The sequence below is a fragment of the Lissotriton vulgaris genome, chromosome 4_1, assembly GCF_964263255.1.
Source record: "Lissotriton vulgaris chromosome 4_1, aLisVul1.2, whole genome shotgun sequence".
In the NCBI taxonomy this organism is placed as follows: domain Eukaryota; kingdom Metazoa; phylum Chordata; class Amphibia; order Caudata; family Salamandridae; genus Lissotriton; species Lissotriton vulgaris.
In genome coordinates this window covers 553324560-553350400 of record NC_141691.1, presented here as the reverse complement: position 1 = coordinate 553350400, position 25841 = coordinate 553324560, and the positions used below count along the sequence as shown (strand labels likewise).

The 25841-nt window shown below is 48.7% G+C and overlaps 1 protein-coding gene across 48 annotated transcripts in view; it reads left to right on the top strand.

Annotated features, from left to right (window-relative positions):
• The window catches only part of CLASP2 (cytoplasmic linker associated protein 2), a 1795600-nt gene that overhangs the window by 618137 nt on the left and 1151622 nt on the right, over positions 1–25841 (top strand). For all 48 annotated transcript variants that reach the window (XM_086964693.1, XM_086964694.1, XM_086964709.1 and 45 more), the window contains one exon: positions 23649–23728. In XM_086964693.1, coding sequence (XP_086820819.1) covers positions 23649–23728 — 80 coding nt within the window. The remainder of the gene's footprint in view (positions 1–23648; positions 23729–25841) is intronic.

The following is a 25841-nucleotide window of genomic DNA, read 5'->3' as shown; positions in this document are numbered from 1 at the left end:
TTTCTGTTTCTCCTGGGTTTTGGGGCTCTAGGGGTAGTGTTTTGTCCTGCAGGCTTGCGCTCAACTTGTTTTTGATTTACAGAGTCCCTTATACATCGCGGGACGCTTTGCGCGCTCCTCACGCGATTTGCTTGCCCAATTGATAGCGCGGTGAGGTCCTCCCGCTGCTAGGGGGCGCACTTGCAACTCTGTGGTCAGCGCGAGGGAAAGTCGCTTTTACTGCGTTTTGTCCCGTGTTTTCCACAGTTTTTTGCCGTTTTTGCCCCTGCCACCTGGATTTCACACCCCTAGGGGGTCGCAAACAGCACTGTGAATTGGCATTGACGCCCTGTGTGGGTTGTATGGTTCGTTTTGACACCCTGAGGGGTCGCAAATAGCACCAGTTGGTTGTGTGTGGTGCAGTGGGACGCTCTTTCCGGGTGGTGCCCTATTGATCTAAAGGGTGGCAGCGTCCCCTGGGGTTGCCACCCCCTTAAATTGTGCTCCTGTTGGTGCCCCCACATTCTTGGGTTTCCTCCCAGCCAATAGTTGGTGCCGGTGACGGCAAAAGGTTAAGGTCTGTGCCATTCTTGGGTTCCCTTCGGAGCCTTATTTACCTCGTCATGCAGGAGGGCCAAGGCCAGTACCATGAAGAGGATCCTCGCAATTACGTCCCCAGGGACGATGATTTTAATCAGGCAGTGGATGATAGCATCTACAGGGCGGTGGATCAGGCGATCGTTCCCCTTGAACAGCGAATCACGGAGCGTATGGAGGAGGCGTACGCAAAGCTTGCTTCCATGATTCCTGCGCCGGCCCCGGCCCCTGCCCAGGCCCCATCGCCTTCGCCACATCCTAGTAAGAAGCAGTGTTTAGAGGGAGTGAATTCCGAGGTTTTTGATAAGGTTAAGCGCGCCTTTCTGGCGCATGAGGAGGCCCAACCGGCTCCTGTGCCCCTGGTTGACCTTCCTACCCCTACCCCATATCCCCGGACCCTAATGATGATGGTGATTCGCCAGACACAGACGAGGAGGCTTGTTCCTCTAGATCGTGGCTCCCGTCGCAGGCGTCTTCCTCTGCAGGTCCTTCTGACATGCTGGACCCGGACGATATTGTGCATCCCCGGTCTTCGGACTGGGTCCACGGGGAGAAGGTGGCGCTGTATGTGGCAAACCGTTTGCGCAAGCCAGTTGATAAAGATGCCCGCAGTCGCCTTAGGGCGGAGTGTCCTCGCCCCACCTTAGAGGGAAAGGTGGGGATGACCCAGGATATAGACCCTAAGATGGCGTCTTTTCTCGCCAAGTTCGTGAAGGACCCTAGAAAGGGTATCGACAGGTCATGGCGAACCTGCCAGGACAAGTTGTTGGATGCCATCGGTCCCATGAGCACAATTCTGGATATGGCAGAGGAGGCCAAGGTGTCGTAGGACCTTATTAGCCCGGATGTCCTTTCGAATTGGGCGCAGACCACGCCAACTGCGCGCTCTCTACTGAGAGACGGAGGTCACTTCTAATTAAGATTGACCCTAAGTTGGGTAACCTCGCCTCCTCTGAGGCCGGTTCTGTGGCTCAGGGCGGGCTCTCTGGGGGCCCGTTCATCAAAGAGCTTTTAAAATTTGTAGCCACATTTACCTCCCTCTACAGAGCGCAGTCCAATATCAAGAAGGTGTTTGCCCCTCGGGGTTTTGACCGGGCCGGACGTGGCAGGGGCCGCTCGTTCGGCTGTGGCAACTGCTCAGACAGGGGGCAAGGCTCCGGCTGCGGTCAGTTTCAGTCCAACGACCGCTTCAACAACTTCTACCCTACGAGGGGACAGAGATTCCGTGGCCGAGGAGGCCAGAGAGGCCAGCCACAAGGTGTTGGAAGAGGTGAGTGTGCTGCCCTCAGCGAGTTTGCGGGTAGGGGGCCGTTGGGTGCAGTTTTTCCCAGCCTGGGTTGCCCTCACAATCGACTCTTGGGTGCTGCAGACGGTCCAGGGCTTTCAGATGGAGTTCCATGGTCGTCCTCGTCAGCTTCAGTGTCCCCGTCCCATAGTTTTCTCTCAGCAAGATGCAGGTTTGGTGCGCGAAGAGGTTGCCGCCCTCCTTCACAAAGGGGCGATCTGTTGCGCGAGCGAGCAACCCGGGGGTTTATTCAGCAGCCGCTTTTTGGTCGACAAGGTTGACGGAGGCCAACGTCCGGTCATCAATTTGAAAGACTTCAACGAGTGGCTGGTGTACCGCCATTTCAAAATGGAGGGAATTCACCTTTTGAGGGATGTTTTACGGCCGTCCGATTGGATGGTCAGGCTCGACTTGAAAGACGCCTATTTGGCGGTCCTGATCTTTCCTCCCCACCGCCGCTTCCTACAGTTCAAGTGGGACGGTCAGGTCTACGAATTCACCACGCTGCCCTTTGGGCTCTCCTCAGCGCCGTGATGCTTCACAAAAGTGCTACGCCCGGCGGTGGAGGCCTTGAGGGCGCGGGGCGTCAGGATGATCGTGTACCTGGACGAAATGTTGTTTATGGACCAATGCCCAGGGAGGTTAGCGTCCCAGCTACAGATGGCAGTCGACCTCCTCCAGGGTCTGGGCTTTGTTATCAATGAGAAGAAGTCTATTCTAGTTCCAGTCCAGTGTGCCACCTTTTTGGGGTTCAACATAAACTCAGTGTCTGCCACTTTGAGCCTTCCTGCAAGGAAAATGTCAGATCAGACACGAGCTGCGCCAGAGCTTGGCGAGGCCGCTCATATCTCTGCGCCACTTGGCGCGTTTGGTGGGCCTCCTGTCATCCTCGATCCAGGACATTTTCCCGGGCCCTCTCCATTATCGGGCAATGCAGCGTCTGAAGGCGTTTCACCTTCGAAGGGGCCTAACGTACTCTCAACTTATCCCACTATCGGAGGAAGTGAGAGGCGAGATGCAGTGGTGGCTGTCACACATGGAGGCCTGGAACGGCCGTGCGATTTTCGGGTCAGCCCCGGATATAGTTATCGAATCCGACGCCAGCCGGTCCGGCTGGGGTGCCAGGTGCGGCGACTTTTCCACTGGGGACGCCTGGTCGGCCCAAGAGCAGTCTTTGCATATACTTTGTTTGGAGTTGCTCGCGGGGTCTTTTGCGGTCCAGTGTTGGACGAAGGACAAGGTGCAATCATGTGTCCTGTTGCGCATGAACAACGTGTCTGCGGTCCGCTAAATCAATCATCTGGGTGGGACAAGATCCAAGATGCTGGCGGACCTCGCATGGGATTTTTGGCACTTTTGCCTGGACCATCCGGTTTCGGTCACGGTATTGGCTGGGTCGGAAGAACGAGGTAGCAGATTGGCACTCACGGCACCTGCTGGATGCCAGTGTGTGGAAGCTGGACCCTCAGGTCTTCGCGCTGTTGGCGGACAAGTGGGGTCCCTTCACGGTGGACCTGTTTGCGTCTCGTCTGGATCATCAGCTTCCGAGGTACTTCAGTTGGCGTCCGGATCCATTGGCGGAGGCAACGGACGCCTTCCTCCAGGATTGGTCAGGCGAGAGGGGGTATGCGTTTCCTCCATTTTCAATGATAACGCGAGTGTCGGCGCTTCTGCGTCGTCAGTTGTCGGAAGTGGTGTTGATCACACCATGGTGGAGGTCTCAAGTTTGGTTTCCGGTTCTTCTGGAACTTTCTTGGGATTTTCCAATCCTACTCCCCCTCTCTCCTCACATTCTGCTCAGTCCGGAAGGGATTCCCCACCGACTGATTCAGGAAGGGTCGTTGCAGCTGATGGCGTGGAGGATCTCCGGCGCCGCTGGACGCTCGCTGGCCTTTCAGGAAAAGCAGAAGACTTGCTCTCCAGGGCCTGGACGGATAGCACGGCCAAGAGATACCGATCAGCTTGGCATAAATGGCGTCGCTGGTGTGTGTGACGGAGTTTCGATCCCGTGGGGGCAGATGTAGTGCAGGTCCTCAACTTCCTTGCCGGTCTAGCGGAAGAGGACCTGGCTTATCGGTCCATCAATACCTTTCGTTCCGCGATCTCAGCTGGACTTGACTTGGTGCAAGGTTCCCCGGTTGGGGAACACCCTTTGGTGTGCAGGTTGTTGAGAGGGATCAGTCTCTCGCCTCTGCCTGAACCGCGCTTCTCCGTCCTGTGGGACGTAAACAGAGTTCTGAATTTATTCCTTTCTTGGCAACCGAATAGGTTTATCTCCTGCAAAGAGCTTTCAGCTAAATTGGCGATGATGTTGTGCCTGGTGTCTTGCAGGCGGATCTCAGACGTGCGAGCTCTTGACATTACAGCCAGAGTTTTTTCCTCGGACGGGGTGTCTTTTACTGTGCACAGGCGAACCAAGACCCTCACATGGGTCATTTCATACCCAGCTTTTCCTGATTTCCCTAAACTATGTGTGGTGCAGTGCCTCCGTGCTTATGAAGACATGACTGATGATACTCGCCCTCCGGGCGAAAGACAACTTCTCATTGCCCTACATAAACCGTACAAGGCTGTTCCTTCCCCGATGATCGCCAGATGGGTGATGCAGGAGGCGGGGATAGATACTAAACAATTTGGGGCTCACTCTGCAAGAGGAGCTATGGCCTCCAAAGCTTTTGCCCTCGGGCCCGGCTAGAGGATCTGATGAGAGCGGCCGATTGGTCCTCAGACTCCACGTTTAAGAAGTTCTATTTTAAGCCAGTTTTGGAAGTGGCACGGTTAGTTGTTGACAAGCTTTGAACTGGCATAATCCTCGCCTCCGGTCCTGCCATAGAATGAGAATTTGCCTAGCCTTAGTGCTGGGAAGTTCCAATTCTATTAAGGACTCGGAGGCGAGGATTATCCCTCACAATGACTTCCAAGAAGTGGACTCTCCCCGTATGGAATTTAAGTAAGCTATTCATGGTATTGTTATGCTTCTATGACTATAAATGCATTGTAAGTGATGTCTATGTACCTTTGATAGGATGAGGAGATGGTCAGAGTCTGATGCGATCTCTTTCAGGGAATGACGGCCCCAAACAGGATGCGTGAAAATGCCAGAACATGGGCTTCGCGCGAAGAAAGAGGAGGAAGAGGAGGCAGCAGAGGAGCATGATGGGAGCTGCTGTGGCACAAAGACTGAGAAAGGACTTGTCTTTATTTTTCTCCTGTTTCCCAAGTGTTCATGGGAAAAGTAGTTTTTGATGTTTTTCCTTGCTGCTGTAAAAATAAAGTGAAGAAAGTAAGGCATAATCCTCGCCTCCGAGTCCTTAATAGAATTGTAACTTACCAGCACTAAGGCTAGGCAAATTCTCATTACACTCCTCATGAGTTTAATTTTGGACTCCTATATTGTCCTTATTCGATGGGTTTGCAAACATACACTTGATCTATAGCCCCGTGAGACTCGTATAAAGCGGAAGAATTTGCCGTACAAATTAGAATTACTATATTCTGTTTGTTTATATGTTAATAGATCCTGAAGTATGAGGAGTGTAATTTGAATGTAAAACTTTGTTTACGTCTGTAAATCACCACTCCAAGATGTCGGAATCTTTTCCGTGTAAAGTCACATGACCTTACCCTCAACCTTATCTATGTTTACTTTTGTATTTAACATGCCGGTTGAGGCAGAATGGTTAAACGTGTGATCAAGGCACGTGTGGAAACGCGTAGCATGAACTAAGAATAAAGAAATCTGATGCTGTAATCTCCTGAGTGCGCGTCTTGCATAAAAACAAACTGTGGATTATTGAAATTTTCGGCATTGGAGGTCCGCGAAACTGCGCGCCACCTGACTTTAAGAAAGAGGATCCCAGAAGGACCTTTCATGTTTGGTTTGGATATATATATATATATAATATATATATACGTTTTCTCAGTCTGTGTACAGTTTTTCTCGTGTTCAAAGTTCTGCTTCTTTGATGATATCACAAGCATTATTATGGAATTACTGCTTTCTACTCTGATTCAAGCAAGTGAATCTATGAAAGATACCCCAATACTGGAGAAGAACAAAACTTACCTGTAAACTGTGGTTCTCCAGTATTGGTATCTTTCATAGATTCACATGCGACCTGCCCACCCCCCTCAGAGGCTCCCCTCTTCTCCTTTGCTCTTATATCACACTCGTGCTGGAAAATCTGAGAGACTGATCCTCTGAGGAGAAGGTTCTAGAGGGTGCTGTCGCCTGATTGGCTGGAGTTTGGACTATTTATAATGACATTGACGAGTCATGAAAGTTGAACGTTTTTCCTATTAACTTCTAGTAATTTTACTTACTGTTTCTATTTTACCTATGATATAGGTTCGAGGCATGTGGGCTGCTGAATTCATATCTGTGCATAGATCGACGCCTAGTGTTGGGTCCGGATGATTGCACATTGTTGTCCTGGAAGAGTCTTCGAAGTATCACGAGATAGGTGACTCCTCCCCTGGACTACAGTGCGCATGGGCATCGACTCCATCCTCAGATTGTTTTTTTCCGCCATTGGGTTCGGATGTCTTTGAATTCCCTCTTGTCGGAATCGATAGAAAACTTTCTTAAGACCAAAAGGTCTTTAGCCTAATACGTCGGTATAGTCTTGCGTTCGGTCTTAGTTCTTCCTGCTCGGTCCCGAGCCGGATTCGATCACCCGCGTGCTTTGACGCGGAAGGCCCAGTCGACGCTTCAGACCCTATCGACCGTTCGTCATGGACCGTAGTCCATTTAAGAAATGTCCCGTCTGCAACTAGAAGTATCCCCACATCGACGTCCACCCGGTGTGCAACAAGTGTCTGTCGCCGGACCACGATGAAGCCAAGTGTATGGCTTGTTCACGCTTCAGGTCCAAGAAGACGCTTAAGCTTCGAGGATCTGCGCGCCAGGAGGCCCAGCATGCTGCACCGGCGCCTGTGGACATCTTCGATGCGGGGGATGTCGAGGAAGAATCTATCCAGGACATTAGTGAGTCGAACCCTGCTTCGGAAGTCGAATACGACTACGACGCGGACACAGATGTTCGAGGCCGAGGAAGTCGTCGACGAGGTAGGAGACGACGACGGGGCCCTCAGGGCCATGGAGAATAGCTCGGACGAAGAGCTTCCTCAATCTGACTCTGGGGCCGTGCCAATTACTAAGGCTCCAGTCGAGGGAAGGCCTTCGGGCCTTACCCAAGATCTTACCATGGGTTCTACGGCCCCGTCTTCGGGCTCTGCCACGGACATTGCTGTTGAGCCACACCCTGGTAAATCGAAACCGAAAGTGAAACCTACAGTCTCGACACAAGAAACTGCGCAGGTGCCGTCCTCGAAACCGAAAGTGCGCATCGTTTTGGTCGGCTCCAAGGACTCGGAGCCGAAGAAGCCAAAGGGTGCTGTCGAGCCGAAGGCTCAAGTCAAGGGCGTCGAGACGAAGTCTGCCGCGCTGAAGACTAAAGTCAAGGTGGTCGAGACGAGCGTGTCGGCGCCGAAGACGGTCGGCACCGGCAAAGGCCTCGGCGACCCGAAGAAAGCTTTCGGCGACCCGAAGAAAGCTCTCAAGTGACCCGAAGAAACGTCTGCATGACCCAAAGGTTCTCGTGACCCCTCGTCAACGGGACACGCCAAAAGCGGAGTACCCCATGAGTCGACTCCAGTGGAGACCTCGAAGGATTCCGTCGAACCGGCGCGCCCATCCGCCGCGTTCACCAAGAAGGTGCCGGACTCCCTGCAGCGCATCAGGGACAGGACCTTATCGGTCGGTCCGAAGGATCCTCTGCCTCCCAAACCGGTGGAGAAACCGCATAAGGCGTCAACGCCCATCCATTTTACGTTGCCGCCGAAGACGGCGCCGAAGGCTTTTGCTCCTAAGGCGGTCGCCAGCGTCCCCGAGAAGGTTTCCTCGGCGCCGAAGTCGTCAACGGTGGTCCCCAGCCCACAGCCTTGACGACCTTCTGTGGACGAGCATCAAGAACACTTCATTGATGCCGAAACAATCAAGCTTTCCCTCCACAAGAAGAAAATCGCCCCTGAACGCCCAATGGAGTCCTACAAGATCCCTCTCAAGAACTCTGCTTTCACTCCCGTCTTGGTGGAACCACTATCCCCACAGACTCATGATGTTTCGCCCACTTACTCTGATGTGGACGCTGGAGAGGGAGATGATGAGGACGAATACAGTTATCCTGTCTATACAGACCCTGAGGATACCAACGAACCCTGGGCAGCTGGTGCTGACCCAGGTGATCCTCAAGCAGGACAAGACCCTCAGTTATTTTCTGCAAAAACGTCTCCTACAGAGGACTCTGCAGCTTTCAATGCCCTCATTGAACGGGCAGCTAACAATCACAACGTCCAGCTCCATGCTGACCCTGTTGATGTCGACTTCCTTTTTGATACCTTCTCAGTCTCAGAAAGAACTTTTAAGACTCTGCCTATGCTGAAAGGTGTTTTAAAACATGCTGGTGAGATCTTTAAAGAACCTACCAGGGCGAGGGTGATAAACCCTAGGATTGAGAAGAAATACAAGTCAGCGCCTACTGATCCTACCTACATCAAAGGACAGTTGCCTCTGGACTCCCTTGTCGTCTCGAATGCCCGGAAGAGGGCTAATTCTCAGACTACGGGTGATGCTCCTCCCCCAGACAAAGAATCCAAAGTCTTTGAGGCATCGGGGAAGAGGGTAGCAGCACAGGCAGCCAACATCTGGCGCATTTCAAATATACAAGCGCTTCTGGCGCGCTATGACAGGGCACACTATAACACACTGGAGACCCTGTTGCAGCACCTGCCTGATGAATACAAGGAGGCGGCTGAGATGCTTATTCAGGAAGGGAAGCTGATCTCTAATGCTTCGATTAAGTGCGCTCTGGACGCAGCTGATACCGCAGCCAGGGCTGTCAACACCAATGTTATGCTACGACGACATGCCTGGCTCAGAATCTCTGGATTTAAGCCGGAAATCCAAACCACCATCCTTAATCAAACATTGAATCTAGATCACCTGTTTGGCCCGGAGGTTGACACAACCCTAGAAAAAATTAAAAAGGACACGGAAACTGCTAAGTCCATGGGTGCCTTACAGTCCCAGCAGTTTCGGGGAGGGTCTTTTCGTCGCTCAAGCACTAGAGGCGTTTCCAGAGGCCAGCTTTCCCAGTCCACGCAGTACTACAAGGGCAACACTCAATCCACGTACACCAACAAAAGTCGAGGTGGATATCGTGGTAACAGCGCCAAGGGCAGAGGTCGTGGAAGCAACAACTCCAGATCCTCTGCCACCAACAAACAGTGACGCCTTGTCACTGCCCCCCGACCACACAACACCGGTCGGGGGGAGACTCCAGCAGTTCTTGCCAGTCTGGAAAACCATCACCACAGACAGGTGGGTCAGAAAACTTGTACAATACGGTTATTGTCTGGAGTTAACGTCCACTCCACCCAACATGCCCCCAAAACACTGTCCTATGTCGAACGAGCACTTGCACTTATTGCAGCAGGAGGTCACCGTCATGCTGCAAAAAGGAGCAATAGAGCTCGTGCCAGTGCAGGAAAGAGGCACAGGGTCTACTCCCTGCACTTCTTAATACCAAAAAAGGACGGGTCCCTCAGGCCCATCCTGGACCTGAGGCCACTCAAATACTACATCCTGTCGGAGCACTTCCATATGCTGACCCTGCAGCAAGTGCTCCCGTTGCTCAGTCAGGGGGATTTTCTCGCAACTTTAGACCTAAAGGATGCGTACTTTAACATTCCACTGCACCCTTCACACAGGAAGTACCTCCGGTTCACCATACAAAACCAGCACTACCAGTTCAAGGTTTTGCCTTTCAGTATCACCACGGCACCCAGGGTGTTCACAAAGTGCCTGGCGACAGTGGCGGCGCACCTCAGGAGACAAAACATCCATGTCTACCCTTATCTGGACGACTGGCTCATCCAGGCAAAGTCAGCCCAGCAGTGTGCCGCCCACGTGTCCCACACCATTCACCTCCTGCACGATCTGGGATTCTCACTGAATTATCCAAAATCCCACCTCCAACCCGCCCACATACAGCCGTATCTGGGTGCGACCATAGACACTCTGGCAGCCACAGCACAGCCAAATTCAGTGAGGGTCAGCAGCATTCAATCGCTGATACAGAAGTTCAGACCTCAGCACTCGCTTCCAGCAAGGGTGTTCATGCAGTTGACAGGCATGATGGCCTCCTGCATCTCCATAGTCCCGCACGCGAGACTACATATGCGCCCGCTTCAGGAGTGCTTAGCACGTCAGTGGACTCATGCTCACGGGCAGTTGAAAGACCTAGTGTTGGTGAGCGGTCGGGCATACAACTCTCTGCATTGGCGGAATCCACGAAACCTTTTCAAGGGACGACCGTTCCAAGAGCCTGTGCCATAGATCATCCTGACGACGGACGCTTCTCTCTAGGGATGGGGAGCTCATGTACTCCATTACACTGTACAGGGACTATGGACGCATCAGCAGCGGAAGATGCACATCAATGTTCTGGAACTGATGGCGATCTTCATGGCACTCAAAGCCTTCAAAGTACATCTGTGCAACAAGGTCGTGTTGATCCGGACGGACAACATGACGGCCATGTACTACATTCAAAGGCAGGGAGGAACACACTCTCCGCAGCTGTCTCATCTGGCTCAGAGCATGTGGAAGTGGGCCATTCAGAGGAACATCTTCCTCATGGCGGAACACCTCCCGGGCAAGGACAATCAAATGGCGGACCTGCTCAGCAGGTGCAGCCACCAAATGCACGAGTGGGAGATACATCCATCAGTACTCCAACCGTACTTCCAAAGGTGGGGTCATCCAGAGATAGACCTGTTCGCCACAAAGGAGAACGCAAAATGTCAAAGCTTCGCCGCCAGGTTCCCACACCCACAGTCACAGGGCAATGCGATATGGATGAACTGGTCAGGAAAATTTGCGTACGCTTTTCCCCCAGCACCTCTGATACCGCTGGTGGCACGCAAGCTCAGGCTGCACTCGATGCCTCTCATCCTGGTTGCTCTGACGTGGGCTCGCCAGCCATGGTACACCACGTTTCTGGAACTGTCTGTGGTACCGCATCAAAGGCTACGCCTCACACCCAGCCTTCTGATGCAGAGCCATGGCGACATTCAGCATCCAGATCCGCAACAGCTCAACCTGGCGATCTGGCTCCTGAGGTCTTAGAGTTTGGCTACCTGAACTTACCTCCTGACTGTATGGACATTATCAAGGAGGCAAGAAAGCCCACCACCAGAGCATGCTATGCGGCGAAATGGAAGCGGTTTGTCATTTATTGTGCAGACCACAACATTAACCCGCTAGATGCATCTATTCAGAACGTCATTTGTTATCTTTTCCATTTGTACAAATGTAATCTGGCCTATGCTTCTATTTGCATACATCTCTCCGCAATGGCCGCTTATCTCCAGAACAGGCAGCACCTCTCACTTTTCAGGGTGCCTGCCATTAAGGCTTTTCTAGAGGGACTCAAACGAGTCATTCCTCCACGGACTCCACCAGCTCCGGAGTGGAACCTCAATGTGGTCCTCACCCAGCTGATGGATCCTCCCTTTGAACCACTGCATTCCTGCGAGATTCAATTCTTGACATGGAAAGTGGCTTTCCTCATAGCAATTGCATCGCTGCGACGAGTTAGTGAGCTCCAAGCACTAACTATCCAAGAGCCATTTATTCAAATTCACTCTAACAGGGTGGTGCTTCGCACTAACCCTAAATTCCTTCCTAAGGTTGTGTCTCAATTCCATATTAACCAAACTATTATATTGCCTGTTTTCTTCCAAAATCCTGAGTCATTGGCGGAGCGGATGCTCCTCACCCTTGACGTCAAGAGGGCCCTGATGTATTACATCGATAGGACCAAGGATTTTAGGTAAACTAACCAACTCTTTGTTGCCTTTGCACCACAACACAAAGGTAACCCCATTTCCAAAGCTGGTATAGCTAGGTGGATCGTTAAATGTATTCAGATCTGCTATCTGAAAGCCAAGCGTACTCTCACCATTCCACCAAGGGCCCACTCCACCAGAAAGTTGGGGGCCTCCATGGCTTTCCTTGGAAATATTCCTTTGGAAGACATATGTAGAGCAGCCACATGGTCTACCACACACACATTTACAAAGCATTATTGTGTTGATGTGCACTCCAAACAGCAGACAGCTGTAGGGCAGGCTGTTCTAAAAACACTGTTCCAAACTGCTGCAGCTGGCACAGGCGGCCACCGTTAATGGAGGGACTGCTATGTATTCTATGCACAGATATGAATTCAGCAGCCCACATGCCTCGAACCGAATATGCTACTTACCAGTAGGCATCTGTTCTTGGCATTTAGGGCTGCTGACATTCATATCGCCCACCCTCCTCCCCGGCGCCTGTAGCAGCTGCAGAATTCACACATACTTCTAGCATGGTCATCTTTCATTTAGTTTCACTCCATCTTGGCCACAATGGCTGAAAACAATCTGTGGATGGAGTCGATGCCCATGCGCACTGTAGTCCAGGGGAGGAGCCACCTATCTCGTGATACTTCGAAGACTCTTCCAGGACAACAAGGTGCAATCATCCGGACCCAACACTAGGCGGCGATCTATGCACAGATATGAATGTCAGCAGCCCTATATGCCAAGAACAGATGTACACTGGTAAGTAGCATATTCGCTATGTTATGCATGTACATTGCTATTTTTATGTACCGTGGGACTCTCTCTTCGAGGGGAATGATTCAAGCATGTAAATCTATGAAAGATACTAATACTGGAGAACCACAGTTTACAGGTAAGTAACTTTTGTTCTTTTTTGTTTTAAAACATAATTTTACAGTCTCTAATCTTTTGGAAAGTGCTAAATTACTAAACTACATGTATTGAGTCATTAACAATCAACAATAATGGCATCTAATTCATTGCGACTTAATGAATTTACAAGGTACAGCTAAATCCGGAAAACGTATTTCTTCCATGTTGGAGTTCACTTCCAAAGTTCTTAGTAGTCAAAATAGCACAGGCAGCCAACAAGATGGCTGCCTCTTAGCAAGTCCCTACAATCTTTTCAGCTTACATTTCTACAAAATGAGCAGCCCACCATAGATCATGCGCTCTGTATCATCTTTTCTTGTTACAGTACATATGTATGCTTGCTACATGCTAGCGTAAAGAAATACAATGTGTTTTTGGCCTGGTAAGATTTGCGGACTGGATTACGTGACACTCCTTAATGGGGGGGAGGGGGGCGCTTTCTTCTAGGAGGATTTCAAGGCCCCATTGCTGGAGATGTCCTTCCATTTCAAGTACCAATTTGGTGATAAAATGGACTCATTGAAATGTGTACACCAAAGGTATGCTATTTTTGTTGTTTGAGTCATTAATTTTCTACAAAGTTCTTTCCTAGATAGTACTGGGAGTTTAGGGCTGCAGCCACTAGTTTAGCTACCAGCAGATGCAGTCTCCATTGCACAAGCAAGAACTGCCCATCTTCTCATAATTTGAGCAGAGGCTCAGGAAAAAGGACAGCCATCTCCTTTCCATTCATCTACCACCCAAACCACGAAACCTCTTTGACTTCTATTGCCTGCACCTTGAGATACCAGTAGAGGGGTCATGTAGCTGTATTTTGGTTTTCAACGGCAGAGGATAACTTCACACTACTTGGGCCCTTCCACTGATTGCTCCAGATTTTGTGCCATTCTGTTCTCCCTGCCTCCCCTCCTCAATCAAACATTTTTAAAGACTGCAATCTAGTCCCCTTTAACCAAGAGATAAAAAGTTGAGTCACTCCCAGAGCAAGCAGGAAGTTTCTGGTGCCCAAGAAAGATCGGAAGATTGAGTTTTGTTCTGGCTCATAGATTTCTAAATAGATTGTTGAAAAAGATGCTCGAAATGGCACTCTTAAGCATATTATCTCATCCGATCAAGCTCAAAATTGGCTTATCTCTTTGGTCCTGCAAAAACTAACTTCTATCTGCTGAACTCCCCCCATCACATGCCAACCTTGAATATTTCCCAGGTTGATGGCAATGGCAGTGGTAGTGGCACATCTCCATTGTCAGGACATTCACATTTGTCCATACTTAGGGAGGAACTCGCTACTGTGGGCATTATACTGTAAAACAAAAACTTTTACGACCTGCTTCAAGAAACAATTCATAGGAATCCTCCAATGTCGGAGTTGTTTCAGGGCGAAGGTATCTTTTTCTAATTCTTGAGTCCATGGCCCTAGCTCACTCTGGGTAGAGATGTCTCTCTGTATGATTGCGAGGGTGCACATCAAATGTTTGACATTCAATGCCCTTTGGACCAACAAAGAACATCTTCTACTTATCAATATTCATGAGCGCGGGGTTGTGAAGTGTGCATTGAAGGTCTTGGTTCCCCGCATTTAGCGCAAAGCAGATTTGGATGTTAATAGAAAACACTACTGTCCTGCACTTATGGATTTAGTGGGGAGGTGTGGGGTTCCCTTTTAAAGTGCAGGCTTGTTCTAGCATTGGGGCATAGAGGGATTGATCCTCAAGAAGTTCATTTGATGGTGAGGGGGAATTTGACTTCAGACTTAGTGAGTGGACAGCCTCAGCAGACATTGCACACTACTTGTGGGGGTTGGTTTAAGAGATGTATCAGGTGTTTGCTATGTGGTGCTTTCCACAAACTGATCTGTTTGTGATAAGCTCAAACAGGAAATGTCACATGTATTGTTTGAGGCAGCATCATCTACTTCTAGTTTCTTTGAAGGACTTCCTGCAAGCCTCCTTGGATTATCATCTTTCTTAAAAGCTATGGGTATGGTTAATGTAAAGAATCTGCAGGCACGTATTTACAGGAAGAACAAGCTGTGCATGTTTGTTCTTTTTGATTGGGAATCCTAGCAATAGATTCCTCAACTTTTGAATATTCCCCAGGGGTCAGACTGGATCCAGAAACTTTTCAGCGGCACTTCTGCATGCCAGTATGTGGTGCGTGTGGCTCTGCACTGACACCATCCAGCTCCCGAAATTAAGTACAGAGCCTATATAAACTCCACTCCGTCTGTGCTAGTTGTACCCTCTGAAACTATTCCAGGGCCTGTTATGGCTCCAATAGACTGGTTCTAATAGCTCCAAATCAGACACTGGTTACATAATCGATGCAAGTTCTCTGCACTTTGACATCGATGTCATCGACGGCAGAAGATGAGGTACTTATTATCCTTTTTGACTCAGAGTTGGCTCAGGTTTGACCAAGGCAGTGCTCAGATGCTGTAGCTGCACCAGTTCCTTCACTTGATCTGCCACCTTCTCAAGGCAAAATAAGTACCCTGCATGCAGCTGATGAGATTGACCCGACATACCACAGTCATGGAGATGGGCTTTGCCTTTACACTGTGTTAAGTTAGCATGAGCTTATTAGAAGTTTAAACGCCTTTGTTCCTTTCTGCTGCTTTTGCACACAGCACATATTATTATAAATGTTTAGAGTCTAGTAGAATATTTTGCTTCATACAAGAATAATATGTTTTCCTATTGTATCAGCTTTGCTTGGTAAGCTATGTCTGAACAGTAAGTGCCGAGGCCTTCAAGATTATTTCAACACAGTGGTTGTTGTTCGGTCTGATCAGCGCACGTCCTAGACATAACACATATGCAGCTGTGGCCAACTCTGATTTTGGCGTGTTTAATAATGCACTGCGCAGAGCATGCAAACACACTTGAAGAACATTCGCATGCAGAGAGCTGATGTAGAAGATGATGCGATTCCTTTCTACTAGGACCAGAGGTATGGGGTCGCCTTTCTAAAACCCAAAGAGACCTTCTGTAGATATAATATAATATACTAGCAAGGGAGCCTGAGGTGCTATTTAGACTTCTTCCCTTCAGTGGCGGTGCGTCCATTAAGGGCGCTGGGGCGTTGCATCACAAGCCGCCCGCACGCACAGCTCCCTCAGCTTCTTTGAACTTAAGTAAACTCTCAGGTTACTCAAGTTCAAAGAGGCCGAGGTTGAACTGACAATCATGTCAGTCAGCATGACGTCGGACCGCCCACCCCTTCAGAGTCTGAAGGGGTGGACGGTCCACGTCATGTTGACTGACATGATTGTCACCACAAGTGCGCATGAGTGGGGATGGATGTCGAATTTTCCTCCGTGTCCACTCATGCGCACTAGTGTCTTTGCTGCTGGCGCATACCCTTTAGGAGAGCGAGGGTTGAGCAAAGGCTCAAACCTCAGTCTCCTAATGGGCAGAGCGTAACACTGCCCTAAGTCAATCAGATTGGCTGAGAGCGAGGTGTTGCCAGCAGTGACGGAGACACGGCTGTTCCTCAGGTGCCAACGGGACCCCGGAGCAGAGGCAGCAGCCAGCGCGGACCCGGTAAGTTTTTTATTTTGTTTTTAAACTCCTCTCAATACTTGCGTTAGCTTAACTAAGCTTCCTGCAAAATTTAGCTCCCACTGCCACAGACAGGTCTCTTTCCCTAAAACGTGTGTTTCAAGTAAATAAGAGCTCCCTCCAGTCATAAAGGCTCAGCTGCGTCACTCAGGTTAAAAGTGTACCTAAGAAATGTGTCCCGGCATTTCTTTTTCTATTTCAAAGGGTCAACAACACGCTTAACATGGAGGTCCAGTACAGGTCACGACGACCAGACTCTGTATCAGTGCGTACTTAGCACATTCGCTTGTGGAACATAAGTAAAATCTTGATATGTGGATGCACGGTTGCTGCCCAGGACTAACTAGGAACGGTATGCACTGCCGTTGCTTAAATCCTTGTCAGCATTAGTTATGCAAATCTGCAAAACTTTGATAATTGTATTCACAAATGTATATTACGAGGCAAGCAGTAATAAATGTGGTTAGTGAAATTTGCAGTATTATGTGTTTGCTCTAAGTACAAATGGTGGAAATAGCAGGAATGGTTATGGTTGTTTAGTAGACTAACCCTGATGGTGCAACATCGTATTAAGTTTAGCCAACACTCCAGGTCTAAGAGACAAGGCTGGGCAGTGATGTGGCAGCCAGCCTTTGATGTCTCTAATAAGTTTGTTTTACTACTTTCCTGTTAGAGATAAAAATAACAGCAGAATGATGGGGTTGGGGGACATCAAAAGATGAGAGGCTGAGTGAGTGGGACGACGTGCTATGAGTGTTGTCTGCCCTTCCCGTCTTTTACTCCCTGGTTAAGTTTACATCTAACCCCCCACAACCTGCAGCGAATGAAAGCCATAGCACCTGAAAGTAGCCACTTTCTCAGCCAGGGAGGCGAAAGACTAGAAAGTGAAAAGAAGTGAACCAGGCCCTAATAGTAGCCATACAAGCACGAGGAGAAAGGCTGTTATTAATGATGCTGGGGAATATTTTATGTTGAGCCACACAAGACAAAATTATGTAGAGGACAGAGTGTTCACAGCCAGACTCAGGCAGTGGGACACAAAAAATAATGCACCCACTACACTTGCAAGAGCACGCACACTACTCTAGTGCTCTGTAGTCAGGATCAGAGACAAAGGGGTTCCCATCTGTCAAGCATCATTGTGCGCTCGCTCGTCCAGCACCCGAGAACACAAGCATGCGCTGCAGGTTCAGGAAAAAGTGCATTCAGTAAGAAACATATGTGCACTACACAGTGTTTCCCACTAGTACACCAAAGAGCACACCCAGGCACATACTAGCAAACTCAGGAGGATGTGAACTCAGGATGGCATGCACTAGCACCCATTAAGCACAGCGGCAATAGCGCGGTGTAAAATTGATCATTATAATGAGGCAAAAAATGTATAGGACCTTTTTCTGTGGCTGGCTGATTTTGTTGTACTGAAGCATGTGTCGCTGCCCAAGTGTAAAAGTCAATAACGCTGTAATGGTTCAGGCAATAGTACAGGCCCCACTCATTTAGCATGAGTGTAGTAAGAGTGCAGTATGTTGTTGGTGGGGCATTTGGGCCACACTGGCACAAATATTGTACTAACTGATGGTGCAGTAGCATAGCGCACTTTCATTAACATTGAGTATATTTTCATTATCCAGCAACCACAGTTTTGCAGTGCAGTATATTTACAAGTGAAATATTGCAGAGACGTACGGTTTTATTGATCATGGGTGAAAGCTGCCTTTTTGTTTAGGATTATGGGAGGTTCCAGATTTGATTTGTAGATGCGCCAAAAACTCTTAACTTTGGGAAAATGTGTCTCTCCAACTTTTCACCAGTATGAAAAGGTGGCTGCAAACCAGGATAATATTTATGCCAAAGGGGATGCAGTGCTTACCTCCTACACAATGCCCCTAAATCCTAACAGTCCGATAATGTATTGTGTGCTAAGGTAAATAAAATAAGTTTTACAATATGTGTCAGGACACAAAGCCCATCGCTTATCCTGTGACAGAAGGCACCAGACAAATCTCTGTACTGCGATTGTGAACAAATTGAATGTAAATTTTAAGCCTAGCAGGAGTGCTGCTCAACCTTCCTGGTTTCTCAAATTTGCTTGAAAATGCACCATTTGCCCACTGTTTTTCAAATTTTTCTCAGGGCAAGTTCCCCCCCAAACCTCCCATAGGTGGTTCAGGCTTGCTCGCCACAGTGTAGTACGATAATTGTTTTACGCCTCACCACTTTCAAATTTCACCAGCCGCCACTGCTTCCCTTTAGTATTTTAACATGCTTTCACCCTTTGTATTTTATGGTATAGTAACTATGCTGATACACTTGTTGCTTATAATATGTTTGCTTGTGTTAGCTAAGATACTGCGCCTGAGAACACTGCATTAGAAATAAATATTTGAATCTTGCACATGTCTTCATTTACTCCTCGTTTTGGACTGGTATGATAGTATAACGAAAGAGTGTTCGTGTGTTCGCGTTACCTGAGTTATTCTAAGTTCATGTTCTGGGTTGTCTAATCATTGGGGGTAATGAAGAACCAATGAGACACTGATTGCTAGTCTTGTAGGGGATTTTGGCTTCTAAGGTGAGTTTTGGCACACCCTAATTCACTGAGGTGCCAAGTCTCTATGCACAGTTCTGTGTAGGAGCAGAATCCCTGCGACACCACAAAGAGAATTAGTATAATGGCCTACAGGAAGCTAGTGGTCTCCATGATTCTCAGGGCGCTTTCTACGTCATTATGATGTATAGGGCGGCCACAGCCAAAGCCCTTGAGCTTTAGCTTCCCACCTTGGCGGTCAAGACCAACGTCCTGACAAAATTCCTCTAGCTGGGGCATACATCAACTGAGCCATTTTGCCTTTTATCGAGGCACTTATAATTACCCTGTTCGGGGTGTGGGCCAAACCTTGCTCTTGCCCCCTGGTCAACTGTCATATGCCACCGTCCTGCCTCCTGCAACACTGCAGTTTTACGTCGACACCCCTTCCCTGAAAGTTTTGTGGTGAAGGCATCTACAATAAGGACAAACTCAAACACATTTGCAACTTGCACCACCCGGTAAAGAGTCAAAACGGATGGGGATGCTTTGAAGGAGACTCTTCTTGTCCACTAACTTTGCTGTTACATCAGTGAATGCTATCTACCTCCTGGGGCCCTGTTCCCACACTTTGTGATTCCGTGTCTCAAGTCTTTCCAGGGGTGAAGATCTCCGGCTTGTTCTCACCCAGGCTATACAGGGCAGTTGTGATGTGGCCAAGTTCACAATTTGTAGTGCCTTGGACACCACTAATTCCATTAGGTAGGCCATTGGCACTAGTGTAGCCATTCTGCACTATGCTTGTCTGCAGTCCACTGGGTTTTCAGTCAGTGTCCAGTCATCCCTCATTGACATGCCCTTTGACGTGACTTGCCCTTCCGGGGACAAAGCACAAGGGACAAGCTCATTCCAATTTAGAGCAGTTAAAAAAGAGTAGGGCCATCACATGCTCTCTTGGTTCATCTGTCCCTCCTCGCCAACCCCACCAGCGGTTGAGGTCTTGGCACTCATGTGGTCAAGGTCAGGCCACTACCCAGTCCTCTGCCCCTCACCCCTCCTGCATCCCCACCTGCCAAACGCTTTTAGTGTGCCATTAGTGGAGCATAGCTATTCAGTGGGAGGTAGAATTCGACAATTCTTGCGGGGTTCTGCTGCTCGTAACATTGGGCAAGTTGGTCCTGCAAATTGTTCTGAATGGGTGCACTTTACTCTTCCTTTCCATGCTGTCAAATGTTCCATTGTCCCCCCACTGACTGACGGAGAACTATCTATATGTTGTCTGCAGAAGTCGGTCGTGGTTTTTAATTCTACTAATTTCAGGTGCCAAAGAAGGCCTGAGTCCTATTTTATACCCACACCCTCAACGCCTTCATCCGAAAAAAATTCAAAATGGTCTTGTCTGCCATCTCTCGTCTGGACTACGCCAGCTCTTTGCTGGCGGGGGCTAACCAGGCTGAGCTAACCCGTCTGCAGCGGGTGCAGAACGCCGCGGCGAGAGCCATCGTTGGACTTCCTAAGTTCTGCCCGGTGTCTCATGTCATCCGCTCCCTGCACTGGCTCCCGGTTAGGAAGCGTATTCTCTTCAAGGTCTTGTGTCTGACCTTCAAAATCCTTAGAGGCATAGGCCCTGAGATCCTGGCCAACTCCATCTCTTTCTATGTCCCTACTCGTAATCTTCGATCTCAAGGTCAGGCCCTCGCTGTTGTCCCCAGATTTAGGCTCAGCAGGATGGGGGGCCGTTCTTTCAGGGTGAGAGCCGCGTCAATCTGGAACACCCTCCCAGTTGAAATTCGGCTGATGGAGGACTTGCTGTCGTTTCGTAGAGCCATAAAAACCTTCCTATTTTAGCTTCCCTGTTTTAGTACTTTTCTGTAGTAGTATCTCCATGTTGTGTTATGACTGCTTCGTGTCTCTGCGCCGGGATGCTCCTTCGCTGGAGTCGCTGTGCGCTCTATAAATTGTTATAACATAACATAACATAACATCGACCCTGGAGACTGGATAGTGGAGTTGGAACTGCAGGATGCCTATTTCCAAATAACCTGCAGTTCATGGTGGGACAGTAGTATTTCCAGTTCCAGCCCCGTATGGTCTAAACAGTGCTACTCAGGTGTTCACATAAGTGATGGTAGTGGTAGCTGCACACCTTCGGAGGTGAGGGGTCTCAGTCTTCCTCTACCCTAACAACTGTTTTTCACAAGTGGGCACACTCCAGGCAGTTTTCAACCACCGCCAGGCGACTGCGAATTTCCTGTTATCCTTGGGTTTCACTATCACTGTGCCAATGTCACACCTGACTTCTTATCGGACGCTCCCCTATTTGGTGCCGTTTTAGACATGGTTCAGCTTTGTGCCTCTGGATGTCTCAGAGAGGCCGAGACATCCAGATTTTCTATCTTGGATTTCAGTGAAGTCAACTCTGAGGCTACTGGGACTGATGGCCTCCTACATCCTGCTGGTTAAGCATTCTAGGTGTCACATGTTAGCTCTGCATTGCGACCTGAAGTCTAAGTGGGCCAAACATCAATGGAACCTCTCTGACTATGTCCTGATCTTGGACGAGACTGCAATAGATCTGCAGTGGTGGTTACTGGACTGCCAGAGACCCTTCTCCTCATTCCACCCAGAGTTGACAGTGGCAACCAATGAGGTGGAGGTTAGAGGCCTCTGGCCTACTGAAGAGTCCCACACCATATCAAGCTTCTGGAGCTGAGGGCCATATACGTGGAAAGTCTTCCTTCTGTTAATCAAGCGGAGACTGATATAGGTGCTCATGGGCAACACCACTGCTATATAGTAGTGCAACAACCAGGACGGGTGGGGTGATGGACCCTGGGCCTCTGGAGAAGGGTGGACCTTGAAGGAATTTTTCTGCTGGTGAACTACCTGGCAGGGTCGTTGAATGCTAGGGTAGACAAACTGAGCCATCAACCAGACACACCGTCGGAAGTGGCGCAAGGTCTATTCTGAGACTGGAGAGAACATTGGCTCGATTTGTTTGCCAATTCCGAAAATTAGCAACGTCTGTACTCCTACACGTTGGAGTTCCCAAAGCGTCATTCACTGAGAGACCCGGTCCATCTTGAGTGGAACTTGGTACCCCTGTATGCCTTTCTGCTGATACCACTCCTGCAAACGAGTTCTCAAGAAGATCACAATTGACCGGGTCCAAGTGGCCCAGGATTGGTTACAGAAAGTATGGTATCCAGAGCTCCTTAGTCAGAACATCTGTCCTTTAATCAGTCTACCTCTCTGGGAGGACCAGAGGTTGCAACAGGACAGAGTTCTGCACCCAGGCCTTCACAATTTTCACCACATGCCTAGATATTGCAGCAGCTGAACACCTTCAACCTTTCTCTGGCGGTGGTTGGCGCCATCTTGGCCAGTCAGGAGTCTCTTGACAAAAAACTGTTGTTGGGACAAATGTGTGGCTAGGTACAGCACTCAGCAGTTAATGCTCCACCAGGCAAGGTTATCTGACATTTTGTTCTTTATTTTGCCTTTTGCCTGGCAAGACTTTGCTCCGGACAAATTTAAATGGCATCTTTTGGCCTTTTTTATGGAAATCTGGGCTTCACAAATCTGATGTGCACTCATTTTGAGCCACTTCACAGCTGTTCCCTGTTCTCTCAAAACAGTGTTCCTCTTTGCCATATGTGAGGTTTTGCAAGGATCGAGTTCCACAACAAAGCTGATGTGAGTATCTTTTGTTTCTTTATATACACTGTGTGTAGCATAAGCCAGGGTTTGATAAGGATAATACTTCTTATCCTTCTTTAATACTCTTTTCCTCAGGGTCCGGGTTTCGTTTTCTTTCTTTTGGCTCATAGATTTGGTAGCTCTCGGGGAAAGAGAAGAAAGGTAGTCGGCGAGAGGGCCTATCTGGGTACCTCTTCGGGTATGGGAAGTGAGGGTTTACCGAGTGCCACGGGCCCAAGACACTAGGTCCGTGCAGTTGTAAAGGGAGGTTGGTCGGATAGGCTAGGGTTTTTTACTCTTTGCCTGCTACTACTGACTTTCTCCCTCCTCCCAGCCCACCCTGAGAGCTGTGCACATACCTGTGTGAGCCACGCTCCTTCAGGAGCATGGCAGGGCGACGCGTGGAATTGTTGGACTCCTGGCTCTTCCAGCTTCTCTGGACCTCAGTGTCTCGCTGTCAAGACCAGCAGCAAAACACCCTCGCCTGCTATCTCCGTCTCCACCTCCATAGTTGCGGACTCCGCCTCTTCCACCCAACGGCGTCTATGGGATTCTGTTCTTCCTCTCTCTGACGTCGGGCTTTCCTTGTCAGGTATTGGCTGTGAGTAGTCCGGGCGGAGTCCTCTGGTGATAGTACCCAATTAAAGGAGCCACGTCAGGAAAAGGAAGGTTGCATCCCGGGTATGGGGCTTCGCTAAGACACACACCCTGGAGAGAACCCAACAGAGAGATGTGGTCATCCTTAGATAGCTTTCTGGACCCATACAAACCACCGTAGACAGCAGCGAGAAAGCTAACAGCGTAAACCACCCACTGTGTTCGATGGTCTACCCACAACCAACAGCCGAACGCTTATATGTTATATGTATACTTTAGATGTTATAACCACCCAAGAACCACCTACCAAGCGCTGTTGTGTAATAAATGTATGCCAAACGAAAGAGCGAAATGTCCTAAGTGTTACATGTATATCTGTATCTTGTTAAAGAAAATCAATACAAATATATTTTTTTTAAAAAGTGGTCCTCATTTGTTTACTAAACATGCTTTTATTACTTTCTTAATATCATTGTCTTAAATGCCTTGATCACAGATACATGTGGTAAATGTTAATTTGTGGGTATTTGCACAACCCCTCTCTTTCTCAATTTCTAAATCTCTTTTGTTATTTCTTTAGGTGCAGCTAAAGAAGGGGGTGCTGGAGCGCTTGACGAAGATGATTTTGTGAAGGCATTTACTGATGTTCCTTCAGTGCAGGTTGGGCATCTCTCACTTTTTTCAGTCCCTTTGCACTTACTGTTTGTGTGAATTTTAGATTTGTTTTAGTAAAGCTGCATCTCTGTATTCTAAAGAGTGGTATGGATGGTTAATTCTCCTCAGAGAATATTAGAACCGGAAATGTCCCCTGGTCTGTAACAATGGGTATAACATTTGCATTCCATAGTGTGTATGCAGGCAATTATGCTTATGTTGTATAACGTTTGAACATAAAATTGATTTGCAAAGTTTTATTGACAGTATGTAGCTATACAGGAATAATAACACTTGAAACAATAATTGCTGTTTAGTCCCTTCCAATCGTCTTCTTGGTTTTGTACACAATGCATTCCTTGGTTAATGTAATGCTGCCTTAACCGCTAAACCATAATTTTTTAATTACCTCTTATTACAATTGGCCAGGTTCTCAACTTCATTCTGTGGTACTGAGAAAATATGTGTAGGATCTAAGTAGCTAAGTTTCTTAGACTTTGCTCAGTTTCTTGTTGGTGCTGTTTTCTCCTTTGTCCTTATGGTGCAGGTAAGAGTTCAGGAGCAAACCAATTTGAACGTTAAAGAAAGAGATTATACTTTTAGCCTTCTTGTATACTGACACAGTAAGCTGGTTATCCAGAGAAGAGCAAAGTATACACCTTAGTTTGAACATGTGGAAAGTCTGGGCAAATTCAAGAGGTGCTATTGTTAAATTAAAGTTTGTGGCGTCCATCAGAGTATTTTGAAGTATTTTAGATATATAGTCCAAGGAGAGTTGCTAAAAATTTAAATTGAGGAAAATTCTGTAATTCAACCAGTAAGCCCTGGGCATGTTTTTCACTATGGCGTTTGAATCAGTCATTTTCAGATCGAAACTTCTAGCTGCAGATTCCTCAACTTTGACTTTCCCCAGGCACCTGACTAATCTGGAGAATTTTTATAGCAATTCACTTGCACGTTGGAATGTCACGTCTGTAGTGAGACACCCGGCCTGATCCACTGATCCAGAACCACATAAAGCTGAATGCAACCCCAATGTCCGGTGCAGCCAATGTAGTATAAAGAACAGGATAAAGGCTGCTTTCAATAGCTAAAGTAAGAGTGAGTGTGAGCTTGTGTTACGCGCTGCGCATCAGGCATACCACAAGTGCTGTGGCACATAACACTTAGCGACAAGGATGCAGCCCTGCAGCAAGCGAATGACCACCTGCTGGTGTTGACTTTCGTAGTCCGCAGCTGCATGAGCATTTTCCACGGCTGAAGCAGTACGTGCATAACAGCACATCTGGGCCGGGGACGTGCACCGCATTACTGTGCACTAGCATGTCTACACCCCATCCAGCGTATCAATAATGCTCAAACAGCCGCTCAGGCCCAGATAACTGCTCTCCACATGGACCACTAAAGGCTCTACACATTCTTTTCCAAGAATCACTAGTGGGACAGCTAGGGGACAAGCAAGAAGCTCAAGAGTAGCATGCCTCTTCAGCACCAGAGCCCAGGATAGCTGATGCACGCTGTGAGTACATGCACCCCGCTGACCACAGCACTAGCACAGAGGCACCCCTGCAGCGCAGCAGGGTACCTGCTTCTCTTGCACACACCTTGACAGAGGGAATCCCAATAGACAGCAACTACACCCTGCCACTTTCAAAGCCCAGGCCAAACCCACAACATTGGGTAACGCCAACTCCACACCATGGCTGATGAAGCCACTACTGGAGAAGGTAGGAGCACATGCACCAGGCGTGCAGCCAGGGAACTCTTCACATCCACACAACTCAGTCACTGCGCTGCAACCCTTCAGTGAACCAGTGGACCCATCCACAGCTTCACCGCGATGGAAAACATGGCTATGCCACCTAGCATAATTATTTCCGAGCAACACCAGTAACCAACGGAACAATCAAGCTGCTGCCTTATGTGGTGGAGGAGATATATAAGCTCTTTGAACACCTTACTGGGATTGGCGCAGAGAATGGCTATGATAAAGCAGACGGAGCCCTGTATACCCATTTTGACCGTCAACTCAACCAAGACTTTGAGGGGTTCAAATTGGATAAGTATGACAACGCAAAGGCGAATCCATCAACAGCTTCTTTGCTCACCTGCAAGAACT